This window comes from Protopterus annectens, chromosome 10.part0, assembly GCF_019279795.1.
Source record: "Protopterus annectens isolate FY-2018-M chromosome 10.part0, PAN1.0, whole genome shotgun sequence".
Classification (NCBI taxonomy): Eukaryota; Metazoa; Chordata; order Ceratodontiformes; family Protopteridae; genus Protopterus; species Protopterus annectens.
In genome coordinates this window covers 1,419,425,576-1,419,445,295 of record NC_056744.1, presented here as the reverse complement: position 1 = coordinate 1,419,445,295, position 19,720 = coordinate 1,419,425,576, and the positions used below count along the sequence as shown (strand labels likewise).

Below are 19,720 nucleotides of genomic sequence, written 5' to 3'. Positions count from 1 at the left end.
GTTAAGGCCATTAGAGCGAGTAACCCATGTAGCATTTGACTTACAGATATGCAGCATTTCCAATAAAGCACTGTCAAAGATTGCCTTACATGCAAGGCACAAGTAAAAAGAGAGTATGCACGAGTGTAAAATCCACTAGTAACACAAAAACACTCCTGTAACTGACTCAAGCACCCAGAAGCACAAACCAGACCAAAGGTTCACTCAACAATTTAATTGAGAACATGTGCAGCAAAGTCTTAAAATTCCACCAAACAGTTGTTGTAGTGGTACATAAAATCAGTAAAGTAAAATTATCCATTATATAAATATCCAATGCAGAAATTAAGGTAAGCGCTTTCATTTGGTCCAGTCACACACTTTTTCAAAACCATGGAAAAGCATTGCATCGTGGTATAAATAGTAGCTTAATCAAAATCAATTAACATTTAAAATCAATTAATATTTTAAAGAAACAGGTTAAAACTGGGAAGTGAGAATTACACATAGTGGTATATTTATAAAGAAGTGTGTGTTTTATGTATGTACTCAAATTTCTAGATAAATTGTTTTTCAAACTTTACAAAACACTTTTATAACTTAAGTGCCCTTTGTTTCAGTACAGGCACCAAAGATAAGTGGTCACTGATACCTGGTGGTTGGGTGGCATTTAATGCCAACTGCCACATCAATTCCCTTCTCACTAATTCATTACACCAATCTCCTCCCCTCTCATTGTATCTGACCACTTCTAAAATACCAAACGTGTATCCTGTAAAGTTGTCACATTTCAGTGCATGTCTGTGCAATGCATTGTTGTGGTTATGAGTTTCCATAGCATATGAGTGTTCATAAATCCTTTTTCTCAGAGGTCTTTCAGTTTTGCCTACATAAAATATATTACACCCCTGACAAACACTAACATAAACCAAACCCTTGGTTTGACAGTTCCCCCCTGCTAAGTAAATTCTCTACAGCGGGTTACCTATCAATATTTTTGTATTTTCCAAAATAAGTGGACACTGGTTACATCTACCACATTTCTTTGTTCCCCTTCTTTCCTTCATATTTAAAAGGGGAGTTCCCTCTTCAAACAATCCCGGGTTGAACACATCCGAGCCCCCCTAATCATTTGACCTCTCACAAGATTCTTCTTGACGTAAAAGGAGTGATGACTTTTGTAACTTAAGAAACTATTTGAGTATGTTGGTTTGTGATAAACCTTGGATAATAATGTGTTCGTATTTGCATCCCTAGTAATGTTAACATCTAAGTAATTAATAGTAGTGGAATCATAAGTGTGTGTAAATTTAAAATAATCACATATATTATTGATGTAATCAACAAAATTCTCAGCTACTACAAATCGCCCCTTCCATAAAATAAAAACATCATCAACGTATCACAAGTACAATAACCAGTTGTTTGCAAAATTAGATCTAAAGATAAAATGTTTTTCCCGCATTGTCATAACCAGGTTTGCATATATCGGGGCACAACTTGACCCCATGGCAACCCCTTTTGACTGCCTATAATATTCCTCCTCAAAAACAAAATAGTTATTGCTATATGTATGTGTTCAGCCCTGGATTGTTTGAAGAGGGAATTAGGTCAGTTAATTCAAATGTTTGCTGACAGAGGTTACCCGGAGGACTGGGTTCTTGAACTGGATATGGACATTCTGAGTGGGTGGGGTACTAGATAGACCCCTTTGTTGGGGGTGCCCCAGCCTCGAAAGAAACAACCTTTCTCGGGGGTTAGTTCCACTCACTCACATTCCATGGTTACCTAAACCCTGTTCCTTTGGTCACTAGATTAGGGACATTCTCAATAAAAACTGGGTTATTTTGGAGGGCAAAGAGGACCTGATTCAGTCCCTTGGTAAAGGACCATCATTTTCATATAAGTTAGGTCACAATATGAAACATCTCCTGGAACATCCCCTTTTAAATACAAAGGAAAGAAGGGGAACAAAAAATGTGGTAGATGTAACCAGTGTCCACTTATTTTGGAAAATACAGAAATATTACTAGGTGACCTGCTGCAGAGAATTTACTTGGTGGGGGGAACTGCCAAACCAAGGGTTTGGTTTATGTTAGTGTTTGTCAGGCGTGTAATATGTTTTATGTAGGCAAAACTGAAAGAACCCTGAGAAAAAGGATTTACGAACACTCATATGCTAATGAAACTCATAACCACAATGCTTTGCACAGACATGCACTGAAATGTGACAACTTTACAGGATACGAGTTTGGTATTTTAGAAGTAGTCAAAAGCAATGAGAGGGGAGGAGATTGGTGTAATGAATTAGCGAGAAGGGAATTGATGTGGCAGTTGTCATTAAATGTCACACAACCACCAGGTATCAATGACCACTTATCTTTGGTGCCTGTACTGAACCAAAGGGCACTTAAGTTATAAAGGTGTTTTGTAAGGTTTGAAAAACAATTTATCTAGAAAGCAAAGTACATACATAAGACACACACTTCTTTATGAATATACCATTATGTGTAATTCTCACTTCCCAGTTTTAACCAGTTTCTTTAAAATGTTAATTGATTTTAAATGTTAATTGATTTTGATTAAGTTATATTTGTACCATGATGCAAAGCTTTTCTATGGTTTTGAAAAAGTCTGTGACTAGATCAGATGAAAGAATTTACCTTAACTTCTGCATTGGATATTTATATCCAATAAAAAAGATAAAAAGATAGATAAAAAAAGTTACTGTTTGTCATTTTTGCATTTAAGTTACCGGTAACACAGTCGCAGGCTACACACTCAAGTGAGCTAGCCTCCTCTGTGTATTTAAAGTAATTTAAGCTCTGCATTTCTGTTTCTGAAAAAAAAAAAAAAGCACACAAAAAAAATTCCTTGTTTTCCTGCCTTTCTGAACTAGTCTAGTCCAGTTTTCAGGCTTTGCTGAATCCAGGACTGTGGTAAAGGTTCCTGTGTTACCCATATCATACTTGGATAGTTAGGTGGCTTCCTTGTTCACTGTGAAAGAGGGAACTCTGAGCAGCCTATCTTTCCCTGTAGGAGTGGTCCCAGCCCAGTAAGTTGTAGCTCATTGGCCATTTTGGGCTAATTTCTATCCTTTTTGATCTCCCTGGTATAAAAAACACTTAGCGGTTTTGCGCGGGTTTGCACACCACGCAGCGCTGTTTAGCTGTGGTTAAACTATTCCAGGCTCCACAAAGTCTGCACTTCAGTTTTTCCCTTGAAACTTGAAAAACTTCAACCCAGCACTAGAAATAAGGCAATTTAAGACTGGCACTTACTAAAACTCATTAAACTAGCACTAGCTTACAGCTTGCACTTCAGCCCTATACTCACGAAGTATAAGGCTCTTTACTCATCCAATCAGCAATACAGTCAAAAACTAAAAAACAAAATCCACGTCCAATCTGAAAACGAACTTTAATTTAAAGCGCTTTTCGGCACACAATAGATAGCCTTCATCAGAATACAAAATAAGAATGATTTCAGCATATTTTATATACAAAAAGGCGCCATAATTAATCAATTAAATAATTAAATAATTAATTAGACTTTTCAAAGGCACAATTTTTAAAGGCAAAGGGTATTACACTGAAAAATGATGCACTGTTAAAGCTAAATAAATCAATAGACTGTAAAAATACTTAATAAACTTCCAAAATTTTTAACTCAATCAAACTTCTAGTTACCTAATCAATTCAATTATAAATTCCAATCTGTTGTTATACACAATAACAAGAAACAAATAAAAATAAAAATATTAAAAAGGAGAAGAAAAAATTATTGTTAAATTATAAAAAATATGCATATATCTCAAAAAATGTATTATATTAAAGTGCTAATGATATAAATTTAAATTCATAGAAATATAAAATAACTTATATCAATTTACAAGGCACTTCAAAAGATGGAATGGCTCCCTAATTCTAAACGTCTATTTATTACGTTTATTAGATTACTTTTGTGTTGTTAATCTAAGAACTTGTCAAGTAAATTCAATGCATTGTTAATGTTGGTTACCTCACCAAACTTCTCAATTTTAATAAAACGCCTATTGATAAAGCTTCATTAAGGCCTGGGTAGCTACTGGCATTTAATTTAATTTGCCACTTCAATTCTAACTCCAAGAGTTTCAGGGAGTAGGGACCACCTCTAGGGTTGTTCTCTAATCTATCAATGATCAAAAATTTAAACATGTGATCAGGGAGACACATAACATGCTTGGCCAGTGCATTGTCAGCCTTCTTGTGGGTAATGGCATAGATGTGTTCATAAATTCTATCCCTGAGTCTACGCTCAGTTTTACCCACATAGAAGGCAGCACAAAAAGAGCATTTGGCCAGATAGTTGATTCCTTTTGAATTACAATTATATTTATCTTGTAATTTATAAGTTACGTTTCCCAATGTAAAAGAATTGTTAACAAGTACATGTTTGCACATGTTGCAAAATTCACATTTAAACATCCCAGTTGGCTTCCTCAACAAGTTGGGTTGAAATTTTAAAGAGTCCTTTAAATTTAAGCCACGCCTAAATGTCACCATAGGTTTATGTCCTATTTTGTTCATTAAGGATACATTGTTTTTAAACAAATTCCAATTTTTATTCAGTATGTTAATACATGCTGGACTCAATTTAACAAATGTTGTGGCAAACGAAATAACTCTATTTCTGTCACTCTTATGGATGTTAGGTGGATCCTTAGAAATTGAGTCAGCATTACAACCAGAGTCAAACATTTGGCCAGATTGAACACCATTTATAAAATCCAAATTATTGCTTAATTGAACTCCATTTATATCTTCACTACTCAAGTTATTTATAACGCTGTTAGGGCTTGAAGTTTGTATAGCCAATAAAGGACTAAAGTGATTGTTTTCTCTCTTTGATTTAACCTCGGCTATCATTTCGTCAATGAGCTCAACCGGGTACTCTCTTTTTACAAAAGCTGCTTTTAAGAAAAGACATTCTTCTTTAAACTCGTCATTGAGAGTGACTATCCGGGCCGCTCTGACTAATTGCCCTTTAATAACAGCCTTCTTTTGATGAAAAGGATGGCAACTTGAGTAGTGGAGAAATGTATTAGAATATGTTTTTTTACGATAGACCCTCGAGGTATAACTGTTTAATTCTAAATTCTTGGATAACATTATATCCAAGTATGGTATAGTACAGCTATCAAAAGTGTGAGTAAACTCCAAGAACTCAGTAGACTTGTTGAAAAAGTCGACAAGGGAAACAGCTGTTTGTTCATTACCTTTGACCAACATAAAAATGTCGTCAAGGAATCTAGTGTAAAAAACAACTGATTCCTGGTACAAGTCTGATTTAAAAACTAAATCCGATTCCCAAAAAGCCATCACTAGGTTTGCTACACTAGCTCCACACAGTGAGCCCATAGCAATACCTATTTTCTGTATATAGAACAATGAGTCGAACATGAAAAAATTATAGGATAGAACCAGATCTAATAGTTTGGATACTACAAAGATTTTTTTTTTCGGAAGCTGGTATTTATACATCATAAGTGTGACCCATTCAATAGCAGTATCGTGAGGAATACAAGTATATAGGTCCTTAACATCCACTGTTAAGAAGTTAAAGCCTCTATCAAATTTAAGTTTGTTAATTTGGCTTAAGAAGGACCAGGAATCTTTACAGACTTGCTTTTCCTGAACAACTATTTTTTGTAGTGTGACATCTATTACTTTAGCACAAACATACAATGGTGATCCTCTACCATCCACCAAAGGTCTCATAGGAGGTTCATATAAGTCTTTATGGATCTTTGGGATCCCGAAAAAACTTGGATAAATAGGGAATGAAGTGGATAAGTAATTCAATAATTCACTATCAATATGTCCCTCGATAAACAAATCGTTAATACATGATTTCACCAGGCTATAAGCAGAGTTTACCTCTGACCTAGAACTTGTTGCATAAGAGTCACTGTTAAGCAAAAGGCCCATCCTATGATTATAGTCATCAATATCAAAAACAACCATACCACCCCCCTTATCTGGTTTGCATAATCTGATTTTTTGTGAGTGGACAAATTTAATTAAGTCCAATTCTTCAAGATTAATAGGAACTCTCCTTCTTTTATTAGCCAGAGATCTAAAATCTAATTCACAAACGTTTTCAAATGTTTGTATAATGGGGTGGAGTGGTGGGTTATAAGTGCTGGGTATATTAAACTCATGTAAAGAGCCTATATTATTAGTATTACCAAATAAATATTGAAAATTTAATTTCCTGGTGTATTTCTTAAGGTCCATAACAACCGACGTAATGTTCAAATTAGTATAGGGGACATATGTTTGCCCTTTCGATAATAAGTCTACAAGATCTTGAGATAATGGACAAGAAGAAAAATTATATACTTTGAAATCTTTATTTTTATTGAGCATTATGATAGGTTTTACTAGCTCAACAGAAATATCTAAATCATCTAACAAACCGACTGAGTCTTCCAAAGAAACAGTATTCATATTTACTTCATGTGTGTCAATGGAGGGGGTTACTGGCTGACTGAGAAATTCACTACTTCCAGTTACCTCCTCTATTGAAAATTTTTAGACCTTGTGTTAAAATTATGTGTTGTTCTTTGCTGTTTTGGTCTTGCCCCATTAAATCCTGAATTAGGCATTACACTAGGGGCTGCCACAAAGTTACAATTATGCCTTTGATTAGCGTTGTATCTATTCTTAGCATTATTCTGAAGTCTTTCACTTCTCCTAAGAGTAGGAAATTCAGTTTCATCATTCAGAAAATTATTGTCAAACTCATCATTATTAACAGTTTGGTCATTACACATACCACTTTTATAATTCATACATTCATTTGACACACAAGCAGTGCAAGCATTACAAGCAATATTAACAGTGTTAACAGTAGATGGGCGTTGCCAAGCCTGGGCAGGGGAAGGCACAGGATACGCAGTGCCTTCCTTATATGCCTTGATGTCTCTCTCCAGCTTCTTGGACTTATTAGCTTGTAATTTAAGTAAATGTTTGTCAATACTTGATATAGATCTGGAGTAATCAAACTTATACCTGAAAAACTCTGAATGGCTAGTAACCTGCTTGTCCAAGTCCAAAACAGTTTCAGTTAATTCAGTCACAAAAATAGAATAATGTTTAATCATACGGTTAAGTAATTCTACACCTTGTTGCTCAAACAGTTGTAAAAGTTCTTTGTGAAAAGGGGACTGATTCACCAGTCCAGTAGGGTATTGCATTCTACGCAACCCTGTTCCTTCGGTCACTAGATTAGGGACATTCTCAATAAAAACTGGGTTATTTTGGAGGGCAAAGAGGACCTGATTCAGTCCCTTGGTAAAGGACCATCATTTTCATATAAGTTAGGTCACAATATGAAACATCTCCTGGAACATCCCCTTTTAAATACAAAGGAAAGAAGGGGAACAAAAAAATGTGGTAGATGTAACCAGTGTCCACTTATTTTGGAAAATACAGAAATATTACTAGGTGACCTTCTGCAGAGAATTTACTTGGTGGGGGGAACTGCCAAACCAAGGGTTTGGTTTATGTTAGTGTTTGTCAGGCGTGTAATATGTTTTATGTAGGCAAAACTGAAAGAACCCTGAGAAAAAGGATTTACGAACACTCATATGCTATGGAAACTCATAACCACAATGCTTTGCACAGACATGCACTGAAATGTGACAACTTTACAGGATACAAGTTTGGTATTTTAGAAGTAGTCAGATGCAATGAGAGGGGAGGAGATTGGTGTAATGAATTAGCGAGAAGGGAATTGATGTGGCAGTTGTCATTAAATGCCACCCAACCACCAGGTATCAATGACCACTTATCTTTGGTGCCTGTACTGAAACAAAGGGCACTTAAGTTATAAAGGTGTTTTGTAAGGTTTGAAAAACAATTTATCTAGAAAGCAAAGTACATACATAAAACACACACTTCTTTATGAATATACCATTATGTGTAATTCTCACTTCCCAGTTTTAACCAGTTTCTTTAAAATGTTAATTGATTTTAAATGTTAATTGATTTTGATTAAGTTATATTTGTACCATGATGCAAAGCTTTTCTATGGTTTTGAAAAAGTCTGTGACTAGATCAGATGAAAGAATTTACCTTAACTTCTGCATTGGATATTTATATCCAATAAAAAAGATAAAAAGATAGATAAAAAAAGTTACTGTTTGTCGTTTTTGCATTTAAGTTACCGGTAACACAGTCGCATGCTACACACTCAAGTGAGCTAGCCTCCTCTGTGTATTTAAAGTAATTTAAGCTCTGCATTTCTGTTTATGAAAAAAAAAACACACACACACAAAATGCCTTGTTTTCCTGCCTTTCTGAACTAGTCTAGTCCAGTTTTCAGGCTTTGCTGAATCCAGGACTGTGGTAAAGGTTCCTGTGTTAACCATATCATACTTGGATAGTTAGGTGGCTTCCTTGTTCACTGTGAGAGAGGGAACTCTGAGCAGCCTATCTGTCCCTGTAGGAGTGGTCCCAGCCCAGCAACTTGTAGCACATTGGCCATTTTGGGCTAATTTCTATCCTTTTTGATCTCCCTGGTATAAAATTTGCACACCGCGCAGCGCTGTTTAGCTGTGGTTAAACTATTCCAGGCTCCACGAAGTCTGCACTTCAGTTTTTCCCTTGAAACTTGAAAAACTTCGACCCAGCACTAGAAATAAGGCAATTTAAGACTGGCACTTACTAAAACTCACTAAAACTAGCACTAGCTTACAGCTTGCACTTCAGCCCTATACTCACGAAGTATAAGGCTCTTTACTCATCCAATCAGCAATACAGTCCCAACTATCTATTCAGGCATGTTCAAGGGACAGCTTCAGGTGTGCTCTCTGATCCAGCTGGTGAATCTGGGCATCCTGAGGCAATGTTACAATTGCCTCATGTACACAGTCAACCCACTCCTCCTCCCAACCAACACAAACATATGTGAGAGATGCAGCTACACAGCCAAACTGGAGGCTAAGCTCTCTCAACCCATGACTGGATCAACCAGTCACAAGGAGAAGGGCAACACTAGCACAACATTACCAGACTCACATAGACCAGCCATAGCTGCACCAGAAAACAACTCTCAGAAACACGCAAAAACATACTCGGAGGCTCTAAATAAGAACCTGCCTAAACAACAGAGACCTCCTAAGCATACACCCAAGCAACCCCCACCCCACAACAGAAACCAGGTAACACATACATCACAACATCAGTGTGCCAAGAAAAAACAGCCCCTAAGGCTAAATAACACACCTAACACACTAGTAATCGATGATTCTATCATCAGGCACACAGACGTCCCACTCACTAGACTGAACAAGGAGAAGGTTACCGTAAGTTGCCTGTCGGGTGCCAGAATCCGCCACATAACACATGCACTCAGGTCACTCCACAATAAGTACAAATATGACTCTGTCATTGTACATGTTGGCGTAAATGACCTGAGATGTACCTCCCTGGACTACATGAAAAGAGGCATGGAGGAGCTCTCTGATCATGTAGCCCAGGCTGGTATGACTCTGACTCTGAGTAGCATCCTTCACTCACCCAAAATGATTCCAGCAAACAAAGAAAAAATTATCAGTTTCAACAATTGGTTAAACTACTGGTGTCATTCAAAGGGGATCTAGTACTTGTCAGCCTGGGACGACATGCTTGACAAGTCACGTTGCTTCGCCAGAGACAGCTAGCACCTGTCGCTCCTGGGCTTTCAAATACTGGCCAAGACTCTTGCTGCCCCAATACTTCCTTTTTTAGGCAAGGCTCAAAAGACAAACCCGCCTCCATAAACAACAATAATAAACAAAAACTGAAGGTAATGCTGCTCAATGCCAGAAGTCTAAACCTCAAAATGCACACACTCAAGGTTTTCCTTAGTATGGAAGAAATCGACGTATGTGCAGTGACAGAAACCTGGTTCAAGGCTCCAGAGAGCCCCCCAGCACTACCAGGCTATAACTCCTACCATACCTTTAGGTCCCAAAACCAGGACCGGAACACAAAAGGAGGGGGTGTGTCCATATTCATCAAGAAATCCCACACCTCCAGGTTAGTAGCACAGCACGTGGAATCTGAGACCATCCAAGTGCAACTGACAGTGGGTAAATTGACTGTTCAATGTATAGCTTGCTACAGATCTCCCACCTTGTCTCAGGACCCTCACGCAGCATTCCTGAGAACATTAGAAAGTATGAAGATTCTACCCAACACCATGCTACTGGGTGACTTCAACTATCCAAACATTGACTGGGAAAACCACTCAAGCTCAAACGCCCTAGCCCAATGCTTCCTTGAGTTTATAAACTCAAACACCTTTGAACAGCTGGTCACCACTCCCACAAGAGGTGACAACATACTGGATCAGGTCATCACCAACATGGGGTACCTATGTTCCACACCTGAGGTAAACTCGTCATTGGTAAGATCAGATCACAAATTAATCACACTGGACATCCACATCCCACCCCCCCCCCCCCAGCCAAGGAAATCAAGGTAAAAAACTTCTCTAAAGCCAACTTCACACTCCTCAAGACCGAGGTGGGAAGTTTCAAAACTCCCAATCAAGTGGAAAATGATGACCCATTGGCAGAATCCTTTACAAGTGCATTCTATGAGCACCTTCAAGAATGCATGGACCGAGCCATCCCAAGTAAAACCAAGACCAACTCCTCAAAAAATAGGAAGCCAGTCTGGTGGACCCCGGCCATAAATAAACTTTACAACAGAAGGAGGAAACTCCTGCAAGATAGAACAAAATCACAAAATAAGAAGGCATCTCTGATTAACATCAGTAAAAAACTGCGCTCCCTCATTAAATCATCCAAGGCCAACTTCAAAAGAAAAATAGCCAATGACTCTAAGGATAACCACAAGGCCTTCTTTAACTATGTCAAGAGTCTAGGGGCAAACTCTCAGATATGCTCCGAGCAAGTGCATAATGGCCATAAATACACTGAACCAACCAACATTGCCAACATCCTGGTTGACAAGTTCAGTGCAAACTTCACCCCCTCCTCTCCACCAAAGGGGCTAGCACCCATCCCAGAAGAATGTGGCTCTCCAGATATATCAGACACACAAGTAAAGACAGCCCTTGCAAAGGCCAAAAACACAGCATCAATGGGACCAGATGATATCCCAGGTTGTGTCTTACATGAGCTTCAAAATGAACTAACCCCCCATCTCAAATCACTATTCAAACTCAGCCTCTCTACAGGCTATGTACCCAAAGAATGGCATACAGCAACAGTCATACCACTCCACAAAGGTGGTACCACAACTGACCCTGGGAACTATCACCCTATAAGCTTGACTAGCTTGGTTTGCAAAGCCATGGAACGCATTATCATGGAGCTCATTAACAGGGACATTGGGAACCTCCAGACACTGGACCCCACCCAGTTCGGCTTTGTTAAAGGCAGATCTTGCCTCCTGAACTTGGTCGACTTCTTTGAAACAGTAACCAAGGCCATAGATGAAGGGAAGGTGGTCCACACAGCATATCTGGACCTCGCTAAGGCGTTCAACATCATCCCACACTCAAGAAACATAGACAAACTCACCAGCTTAAATATCAACCCCCATGTCACGAGATGGGTTGCCAATTGGCTCTCAGACAGAACCCACATGGTAAGAGTGGTAGGCGCCATGTCTGACTCTAAACCAGTCACAAGTGGAGTCCCACAGGGCTCAGTCCTGGGACCCCTCCTGTTCGGTATATATTTCTCCGAAGTACAGGCAAAGGCAGAGGGACTGTGGCTAACCAAGCTCACAGATGACTGTAAATTGGGTGCAATAATTGACTCTCCAGCTGACACAGACATCCTGCAAAAGGGTCTCACAGAGACAAACACCTGGTGTCAAAGTCACGGCCTCAAGCTAAATGCCAAAAAATGCATAGTAATCCCATTTGGGAAAACAACTACCTACAAACTACCACATAGATGGGAATCCACTAAGTACAGAAGAAGTAATTAGGGACCTGGGTACCCAAGTAGATAGCATGCCCTCCTTTGATAACCACATAGCCAAAACGGTCAGGAAATCCTTCTATGTGGCACACCTGATCACAAAGGGTTTCTCATCCAGATCCAAGGAGGTGACTGTGCCCCTTTACTCCTCACTCATTAGGCCCATAATAGAGTACAATTCCCCATTTGGGATGTACCTCACTAGACACCTGCAACAACTAGAAAGACCACAGAATTACCTCACTAAGAGGATTAAGGGCCTTAAACAATTACCCTATGAAGCACGGCTAAAACAGCTCCAGCTCATCTCAGTCGCTTACCGTCTGCTCAGAGGTGACCTATGCCTGACCTATAGGGCCATGTCAAACCCTGCACTAATGGACATGCTTCACCTCAAAAAAAATGAGATCCCTCAGAACCACTCGTTCTAGCGACTTGAACCTATGTACAACAATAAACAGGACATGCTGGAGGGATAGATTCCTGTCCCAGTGACTCCCCTCACTCTGGAATAGAATCCCAATCCATATTCGACAGAGGTCCTCTCTGACCCTCTTCAAGAGAAATCTTGATGAGTGGATGGGTAATCGTAAGCTCTACCCTCGGATCACTTCAATAGCCCTGTTGACAGACGCCCAGGTTACTAATGTAATGGGGAGGCGAAAGCCACCACTCTGTGGCTAGGCTTATAAATGCCCATGGGTAGATAGCCTAGTACTTACCTATGAACCTATGAACCTATTATGTGTAGCTCCCACTGTATTTCATGTAGAAGTAATAGACTGTAGTTTTTCATTACACCACAAGGTGGAGCTCCTTTTCAGGAATATAAGAGACAATTTCGAAAGTGAAAGATGATTCTGGAAGACTAGCTGAAGGAGGGAAGACTGAAACACGCAGCTGAAGGGAAAAAGGGCCTTGCAGCATGACTGGATTTTCTTTTCTAGTGTTTTGGGACAGGGAAGTGAAGTAGCAGATTGTGGTTGCCTCTTGCTGAAATCCTGGATATGGTATTTGTGGAATCAGGAGAGAAGTCTGAAACCAGCAGTTCCACGCCTGCTATGATTCAGCAAGGAAAGGAGTTTCCTTGAGCCTAGTACCAAGAAGCCATAGATAATTACCAGAGTTCTGGTAGGTGATTTTTTACTTTCCTCAGCTGAAGAACCATGGTGCCTGGTCACTAGGATATTCTAGACAGAGTGGTGAGAAGCTCTGGCTGTCATTTTATATTTTTATAAGATTGTGCCCCCCCCCTTTAATGCTTTGTGGATTACAAATAACTGGGATCCATATGAGCTCCAACTTGGGCCCCATCATGCCTGCAGCAAGACTGTAAGTAGTCACTGTCCAGTGAACAAGGTATAATAGAGTGTTTCATAATTGGTATGTTTAGAATTGATCAAAGGAGTATAGGGTGTTAGTACTGCTGAATGACATTGCATTCTCTCATATTTGTATTGTGGCATTATGCATTCTCATTGTTCAATGACATTGCATTTTGCTCGTGTTAATACTGCTGCCTTCAAGAATTTTGCTGCTCAATGACATTGCATTTTCTCATATCTGTATTGTTGTATTATGACTCTTTTATTGCTTAATGACACTGCATTTTTTCCTGTGTTTGTATTGCTGCATTATAAAGCTTTACTGCTCATTGATATTGCATTCTTTGTGCATGTTTGAATGTCAAGACCTTCTTCTGTTGAGTTCTGGGGAAGAGGCCGAATGTATGTTTTCATTGCATGCATATCCTCACCTTGCCTTATTGCTAACTGGTGCACTGTTGAAATAATTTGTTTATGGTTGTGCTATTGCCTTTTTAAACTAGATGTGTCATCTAGAATAAAATTTGTCCCTCTTGCTACCTTGGTGTGTTGGGCCTAATAGGGGTGTCACCAGAGTCAGGTAGGAAGGAACCCATATCTCTTCAGTTACACCTGCGGGTGCGCTACATTTGGGGGCTCGTACGGGATTTCTTGTACTGCCTTGGACTCCACCCTATTCCCCTGTTCATGTGGAAAGCAAATCCAGCAGAAACATGAACCCAGAAGTAGCCACTTATTGGTGCAAACAGCACAATGCTCAGTTTCAGCATTGCTTAGTTCTGGTGTTACCAGGGGTCACCTAGACTGATATGCAAATACATCAAGTCACAGGATCCTTGCCAGGTGTGGGGTGTGGATTTTTGTTGGACAGTTGTGTGGACCCTACCGAGCAGTGTATATTGGCCTTATTAGAATGGAAAAGTCCTTTAATGTATGAGAACATATCTTCAAGTGTACAAATTTCAGGTGAGAGTGCAGTCCGTGTGGTAATCCCTGAGAAGCGCACTACCTCAACAACAGAGAAAATACCTATGGAAGCTATCCAAGTAGGTCAGAACCTTACATCAGAAGCTGCAGCTTCACTGTCAATAAATACTATAGGGCCTGAAGTTTTGAATGCTTTGGGAAGCATTGTAGAAAAATGCTTAAAGCCTACACAGCCATTCACAGGGTTTGGCTACCGCAAATTGCATTTCTTTTCTGGCAAACAACCCACACCTCAGAGAGAGGAAGATTTTGAATCCTGGATGGATCAGGCTTCACAAGCCCTAGAAGAATGGGATATCCCAGAATCTCAGAAGAAGCAGTAGATAGCTGAAAGTCTAAAGGGATTAGCTACAGATACCATATGCAACCTAAGGATGGGTAAGCAAGATTGCATGGCCAAGGACTATTTAGGAGTACTTCAGGATGTGTTTCGAAGGACCGAGAGGGCTGGTGACCTACTGTATCAGTTTGAACATACATACATACCAAGATGGTGCTGAGAAACTATCTGATTACATTAAGCGATTAGATAAAATACCCACCAGATCATCCTAAAGAAGGGGATGGAGCCAAAAGTAGCTGACCAAGTACTGATCGGACAAATTTTACAGGGAGCTCAAGCTATGGACCCCATTGTGTGGAAAATGAGGATGAGAAATAGGGAAGAGACTCTAACATTCTCATTTGGTAAAAGAGGTGGGTGAAGAGGAAGCCCTGCTGGAAGCCAAATCCCAATGTTCAGCAGCAACTAAAACAGTGAGTGAATACCAGCAGGAGCCTATAGCCGTGCTCACTACTCAAACAGGTGTCATGGCCCAGAGTGTCCGCAATGTGGAGGTGTCACAGTTGCAGATGCAGGTGTCTTCCCTGACCGACGCCATAGCTCAAGTCACCAAGACAGTTGCAGAATTGCAGAAAGCCATGGTAACTTTAGTTGAAGGGAGGAATACATCAGCTAGAACCTCCACAAAATGACTCAGGGAAGAACCAAATCAGCCAATGTTCAGAGTTCCTACTGGATTTTGTTTTCACTGTTGAGATGCATGGCATATAAAGCAACAGTGCCCTAATGCAGAGAACTTGAAAAGAGTGAACAAACTATTATTGGCTAGTGCAATGCAGGGAAACTGCAAAGGGCCTCAGTGAAGGAGCCAGCTGAGTGCCCAATTACAAAGAGCTCCATAAAATCTAACATCAAGAGACAACATCCTGGATCTCCTTTCCACACTAACCCTTGTAATAGGGGAGAGAGACTACTACTATGCACACTTCTAGCTCATCTGAGGTGAACAACCGAAATGGAAAGCCATGTCAGCCAAAATCTCAGCATCTCAGACTGCAAAGCATTACTAAGCAAGAGTCTTATCAGTTAAAGTGGCAAGGTCAACCGGCGGTACCTCAACCACATGCTGACTGCCATAGAGCTGAACAACACCGGAAACAGAAACTACCCGATGGCCGACTGGGACCGTCCCCTGTCATGTCAGTAAAAATAGAAGGAGCGTATGGTAAAGCATTGTTGTATACTGGTGCACAAATCACCATTCTGTACAGAGATGTCTACCAAAAATACTTAAAACATTTGCCACTTGAAAAGTTAGAAGATTTGGAGATCTGGGGGCTAAGTGACATGAAGTTCCCTTATGATGGTTATGTCTCACTCAAGTTAGAATTTTCCACTTCAGTTGTTGGGTCAACAGAAGTTTTTGAAACACTCGCTGTTGTGTGCCCCAGGTCAAAAGGAAAGGATTCAGCATCTATTTTAGTGGGGACAAATACTGACCTCATCAGAAGAATGCTAATGCCTCAGTTGAGTCAGGAACACCTATCACTACATCCTCTCCTCAGACCAGTTTTCTGTGCCTTTCAAAGGGAGAAGGATAGTAAGAAAGATGAAATTGGTCATGTGTGGACCCTGTCTGGGAAAGAGCATATAATTCATCCTGGTCAGGTCACCTGCTTGAGAGCCAAAGTGAGGATGTGTGGACAAATGGCTTCATCTCATCTCATGATGGAAACAATTCCAGAAAGTGACTTGCCACCGGGGCTGGAACTAGTCCTAGAAGTTTGGCATGCAGACAAGTTAATGTATCCTTATGACATTTTGCCTGTGGGGTTGAAAAATAAAGAAATACTCCCATTGTCCTGCATTCACAAGTGCATTTGGGAAATGTTTATGCTGCTGCCACTCCCTTACCTGCTTCTGTGTTGACAAGGAATGAGAGCAGAGCCAACGAGTTGAAGCTGGAAGTTATTGAGATAGGAGGTGGTCTCTTGCCCCCTGAGTGGCTAAGCAGAGTTAAGGAGCTACTAATGAAAAAGAAAAATTGTTTTTCTACTAGTGAACTAAATGTGGGCTGTGCAAAAAGTGCAGAACACTGAATAAGAGTAAAAGAGGACCGGCCCTTCAGGGAACGTTCCAGAAGAGTAGCCCCAGGAAACCTGAAGGACTTAAGAAAATATTTGGAAGAACTAAAAGCCACAGGGATAATTCGAGAGTCAAGAAGTCCATATGCCTATCCCATTGTCGTTGTCAGGAAAAAGAATGGTTCAGTTCGCATGTGTGTTAACTATTGTACTCTGAATCAGCGTAAGGAAATATGGTGGATCATGAAGAGCAGTTGTCCAATGAGGAGAAGGTGTGCATAGCTACATCCTTCATAGTTCATGCTCCACCAGGAGAGTTCAATGAAGTCTTTAACGATGTTTGGTTACTGCTCAATAATGACAACCTTCTCAGGGAAGGAGCAGCACATGCATTTGCACAGTGTAACCTGGACCAGTTTACACCAGTTAAAGTAGAAGGGTGCGATGTACAGGTTTTGATAACAGAGCTTGGTGATCTTGGAAATGGCAGATTTTTGGATCCAAGAAACAAGTTTACTTTTAAGTTTGATCACTTAAGAAAAGAGGCCAGTGATCCAAAACCCCATGAAATAGAAAATGCAATAGAATCATGGAGAAATTCCACAGACAGTGCGATAAGAGCCTATGTAAAAGAGCATTACCCACACGAAGCTTGTACTGTATATGGGAAAACCATTGATGGGCAACAAACCATTATTGTTTGCACTGAGAGTCATCAGTTCCAAGCTTATAATTTCTGGAATGGACTTCGGAAATCAGAGTTGAAGTTCAGTATTACTCCTTCAACAACTCAGGTGGTTGGAATTTTGAAAATTCAGGTTCATTACTACGAAGATGGTAATGCCCAGTTGGTGAGTCATAAAGATATACAGGAGTCCATGTCACTTTCAAATGAAGCCCAGACTGCAAAGGAGTTTTTAAGAATTATAAAATCTGCTGAGACTGATTTGTCCCCCACAGAGACTTACCTATAACAGTTTGGGACATAGTACACAGGAACCTGTGACCATAGCTCATTAGAGGGTCTGCGCTCATAATCCCTATGCTTCCTACTCCAGTGCTGACACCCCATCCCAAGTTAAGCATAAGGCTGATTACCCTTGGTGGGATGTACCTTTTGAATTTTAAAAATATTGTTCAGTTGATGGTGCATTAGTGTTTGTAAATATTTTCTGCTAATCTACTTTGACTTGGGGGGACCTAAAATTTTCAGGTGTGGTGATAGCCCCCACTGTATTTCATGTAGAAGTATTAGACTGTAGTTTTCCATTACACCACAAGGTGGTGCTCCTTTTCAGGAATATAAAAGACCATTTTGAAAGTGAAAGAGGATTCTGGAAGGCTAGCTGAAGGAGGGAAGACAGAAACATGCAGCTGAAGGGAAAAAGGGCCTTGCAGCATGACGGGATTTTCTTTTCTAGTGTTTTGGGATGGGGAAGTGAAGTAGCAGATTGTGTCTGTCTCTTGCTGAAATCCTGGATATGGTATTTGTGGAATCAGGAGAGAAGTCTGAAACCAGTAGTTCCACGCCTGCTATGATTCAGCAAGGAAAGGAGTTCTCTTGGGCCTAGTACCGAGAAGCCATAGATGATTACCAGAGTTTTGGTAAGTGATTTTCAACTTTTCTCATCAGAGGAACCATGGCACCTGGTCACTAGGATATTCTTGACGGAGTGGTGAGAGGCTCTGGCCGTCATTTTATATTTTTATAAGATTGTGGTTCCCTCCTTTAATGCTTTGTGGATTACAGATAACTGTGATCCATATGGGCTCCAACTTGGACCCCATCATGCTGGCAGCAAGACTGTAAGTAGTCACTGGCCAGTTGGTATGTTTAGAATTGATCAAAGGAGTATAGGGTGTTAGTACTGCTGAATGACATTGCATTCTCTCATATTTGTATTGTGGCATTATGCATCCTCATTGTTCAATGACATTGCATTTTGCTTGTGTTAGTACTGCTGCCTTCAAGAATTTTGCTGCTCAATGACATTGCATTTTCTCATATCTGTATTGTTGTATTATGACTCTTTTATTGCTTAATGACATTTCAGTTTTTCCCGTGTTTGTATTGCTGCATTATAAAGCTTTACTGTTCATTGATATTGCCTTCTTTGTGAATGTTTGAATGGCAAGACCTTCTTCTGTTGAGTTCTGGGAAAGAGGGTGAATTTATGTTTTCATTGTATGTATATCCTCACCTTGCCTTATTGCTAACTGGTGCACTGTTGAAATAATTTGTTTATGGTTGTGCTATTGCCTTTTTAAACTAGATGTGTCACCTACAATAAAATCTGTCCCTCTTGCCACCTTGGTGTGTTGGGCCTAATGGGGTGTCACCAGAAGCAGGTAGGAAGGAACCCATATATCTTCAGCTACACCTGCGGATGCACTACATACTGATTTTATGTATCACTACAACAACTGTTTGGTGGAATTTTAAGACTTTGCTGCACATGTTCTCAATTAAATTGCTGAGTGAACTTTTGGTCTGGTTTGTGATTCTGGGTGCTTGAGTCAGTTACAGGAGTGTTTTTGTGTTACATGCACGGCATAAATCACCTTTGAGTAGTCTATATGAAATAGAATAAAGTAACAGTGATTTTAGACAATCCTTACAGGATGCTGAAGGCCTTGAACTTTCCTTGTGAGGAATCTTTGTGGTCTTTCCAATTGCTGCAGGTGCTTGGAAAGGTACATACCAAAAGGGCATTGTACTCAAATATTGGCCTGGAGGCAATGCCGTTACCTATGAGATGATCAATATGGAATGCCCTTCTTACCACTATGGAGACATGGTAATCAGAGGTAAGATTCCTGTCAATCTGTGTGCCCAGTCCATGACTTTGGCACCAGTCATTTGTTTGTGTAAGAGCCTCTTGTAGGATGTTGACATCATTTGGAGATTCCATGACCACTCCCAGTTTGCAGTCATTAGAAAACTTTGTCAGCCACAGACCTTCAGTTTTAGCTTGCACCTCTAAGAAATAGATTCCAAACAGTAGAGGTCCCAGGACTGATCCCTGTGGAGCACCACTGTTTACAGGTCTGCTGTTTGAGGTGGATTCCCCTA

General features: G+C 40.1%; 1 protein-coding gene across 1 annotated transcript; it reads left to right on the top strand.

Annotated features, from left to right (window-relative positions):
* The first annotated feature begins 16,880 nt into the window (after positions 1-16,880).
* LOC122814293 (F-actin-capping protein subunit alpha-2-like) lies at positions 16,881-17,621 on the top strand. Its single transcript, XM_044086881.1, has one exon. The coding sequence runs from the start codon at positions 16,881-16,883 to the stop codon at positions 17,619-17,621; it is 741 nt and encodes a 246-aa protein (XP_043942816.1).
* Positions 17,622-19,720: the final 2,099 nt, after the last annotated feature.

Excerpts from the sequence above, each read along its gene's own strand:
- LOC122814293 (XM_044086881.1), top strand. The coding sequence starts at position 16,881 with ATGGTGGATCATGAAGAGCAGTTGTCCAATGAGGAGAAGGTGTGCATA.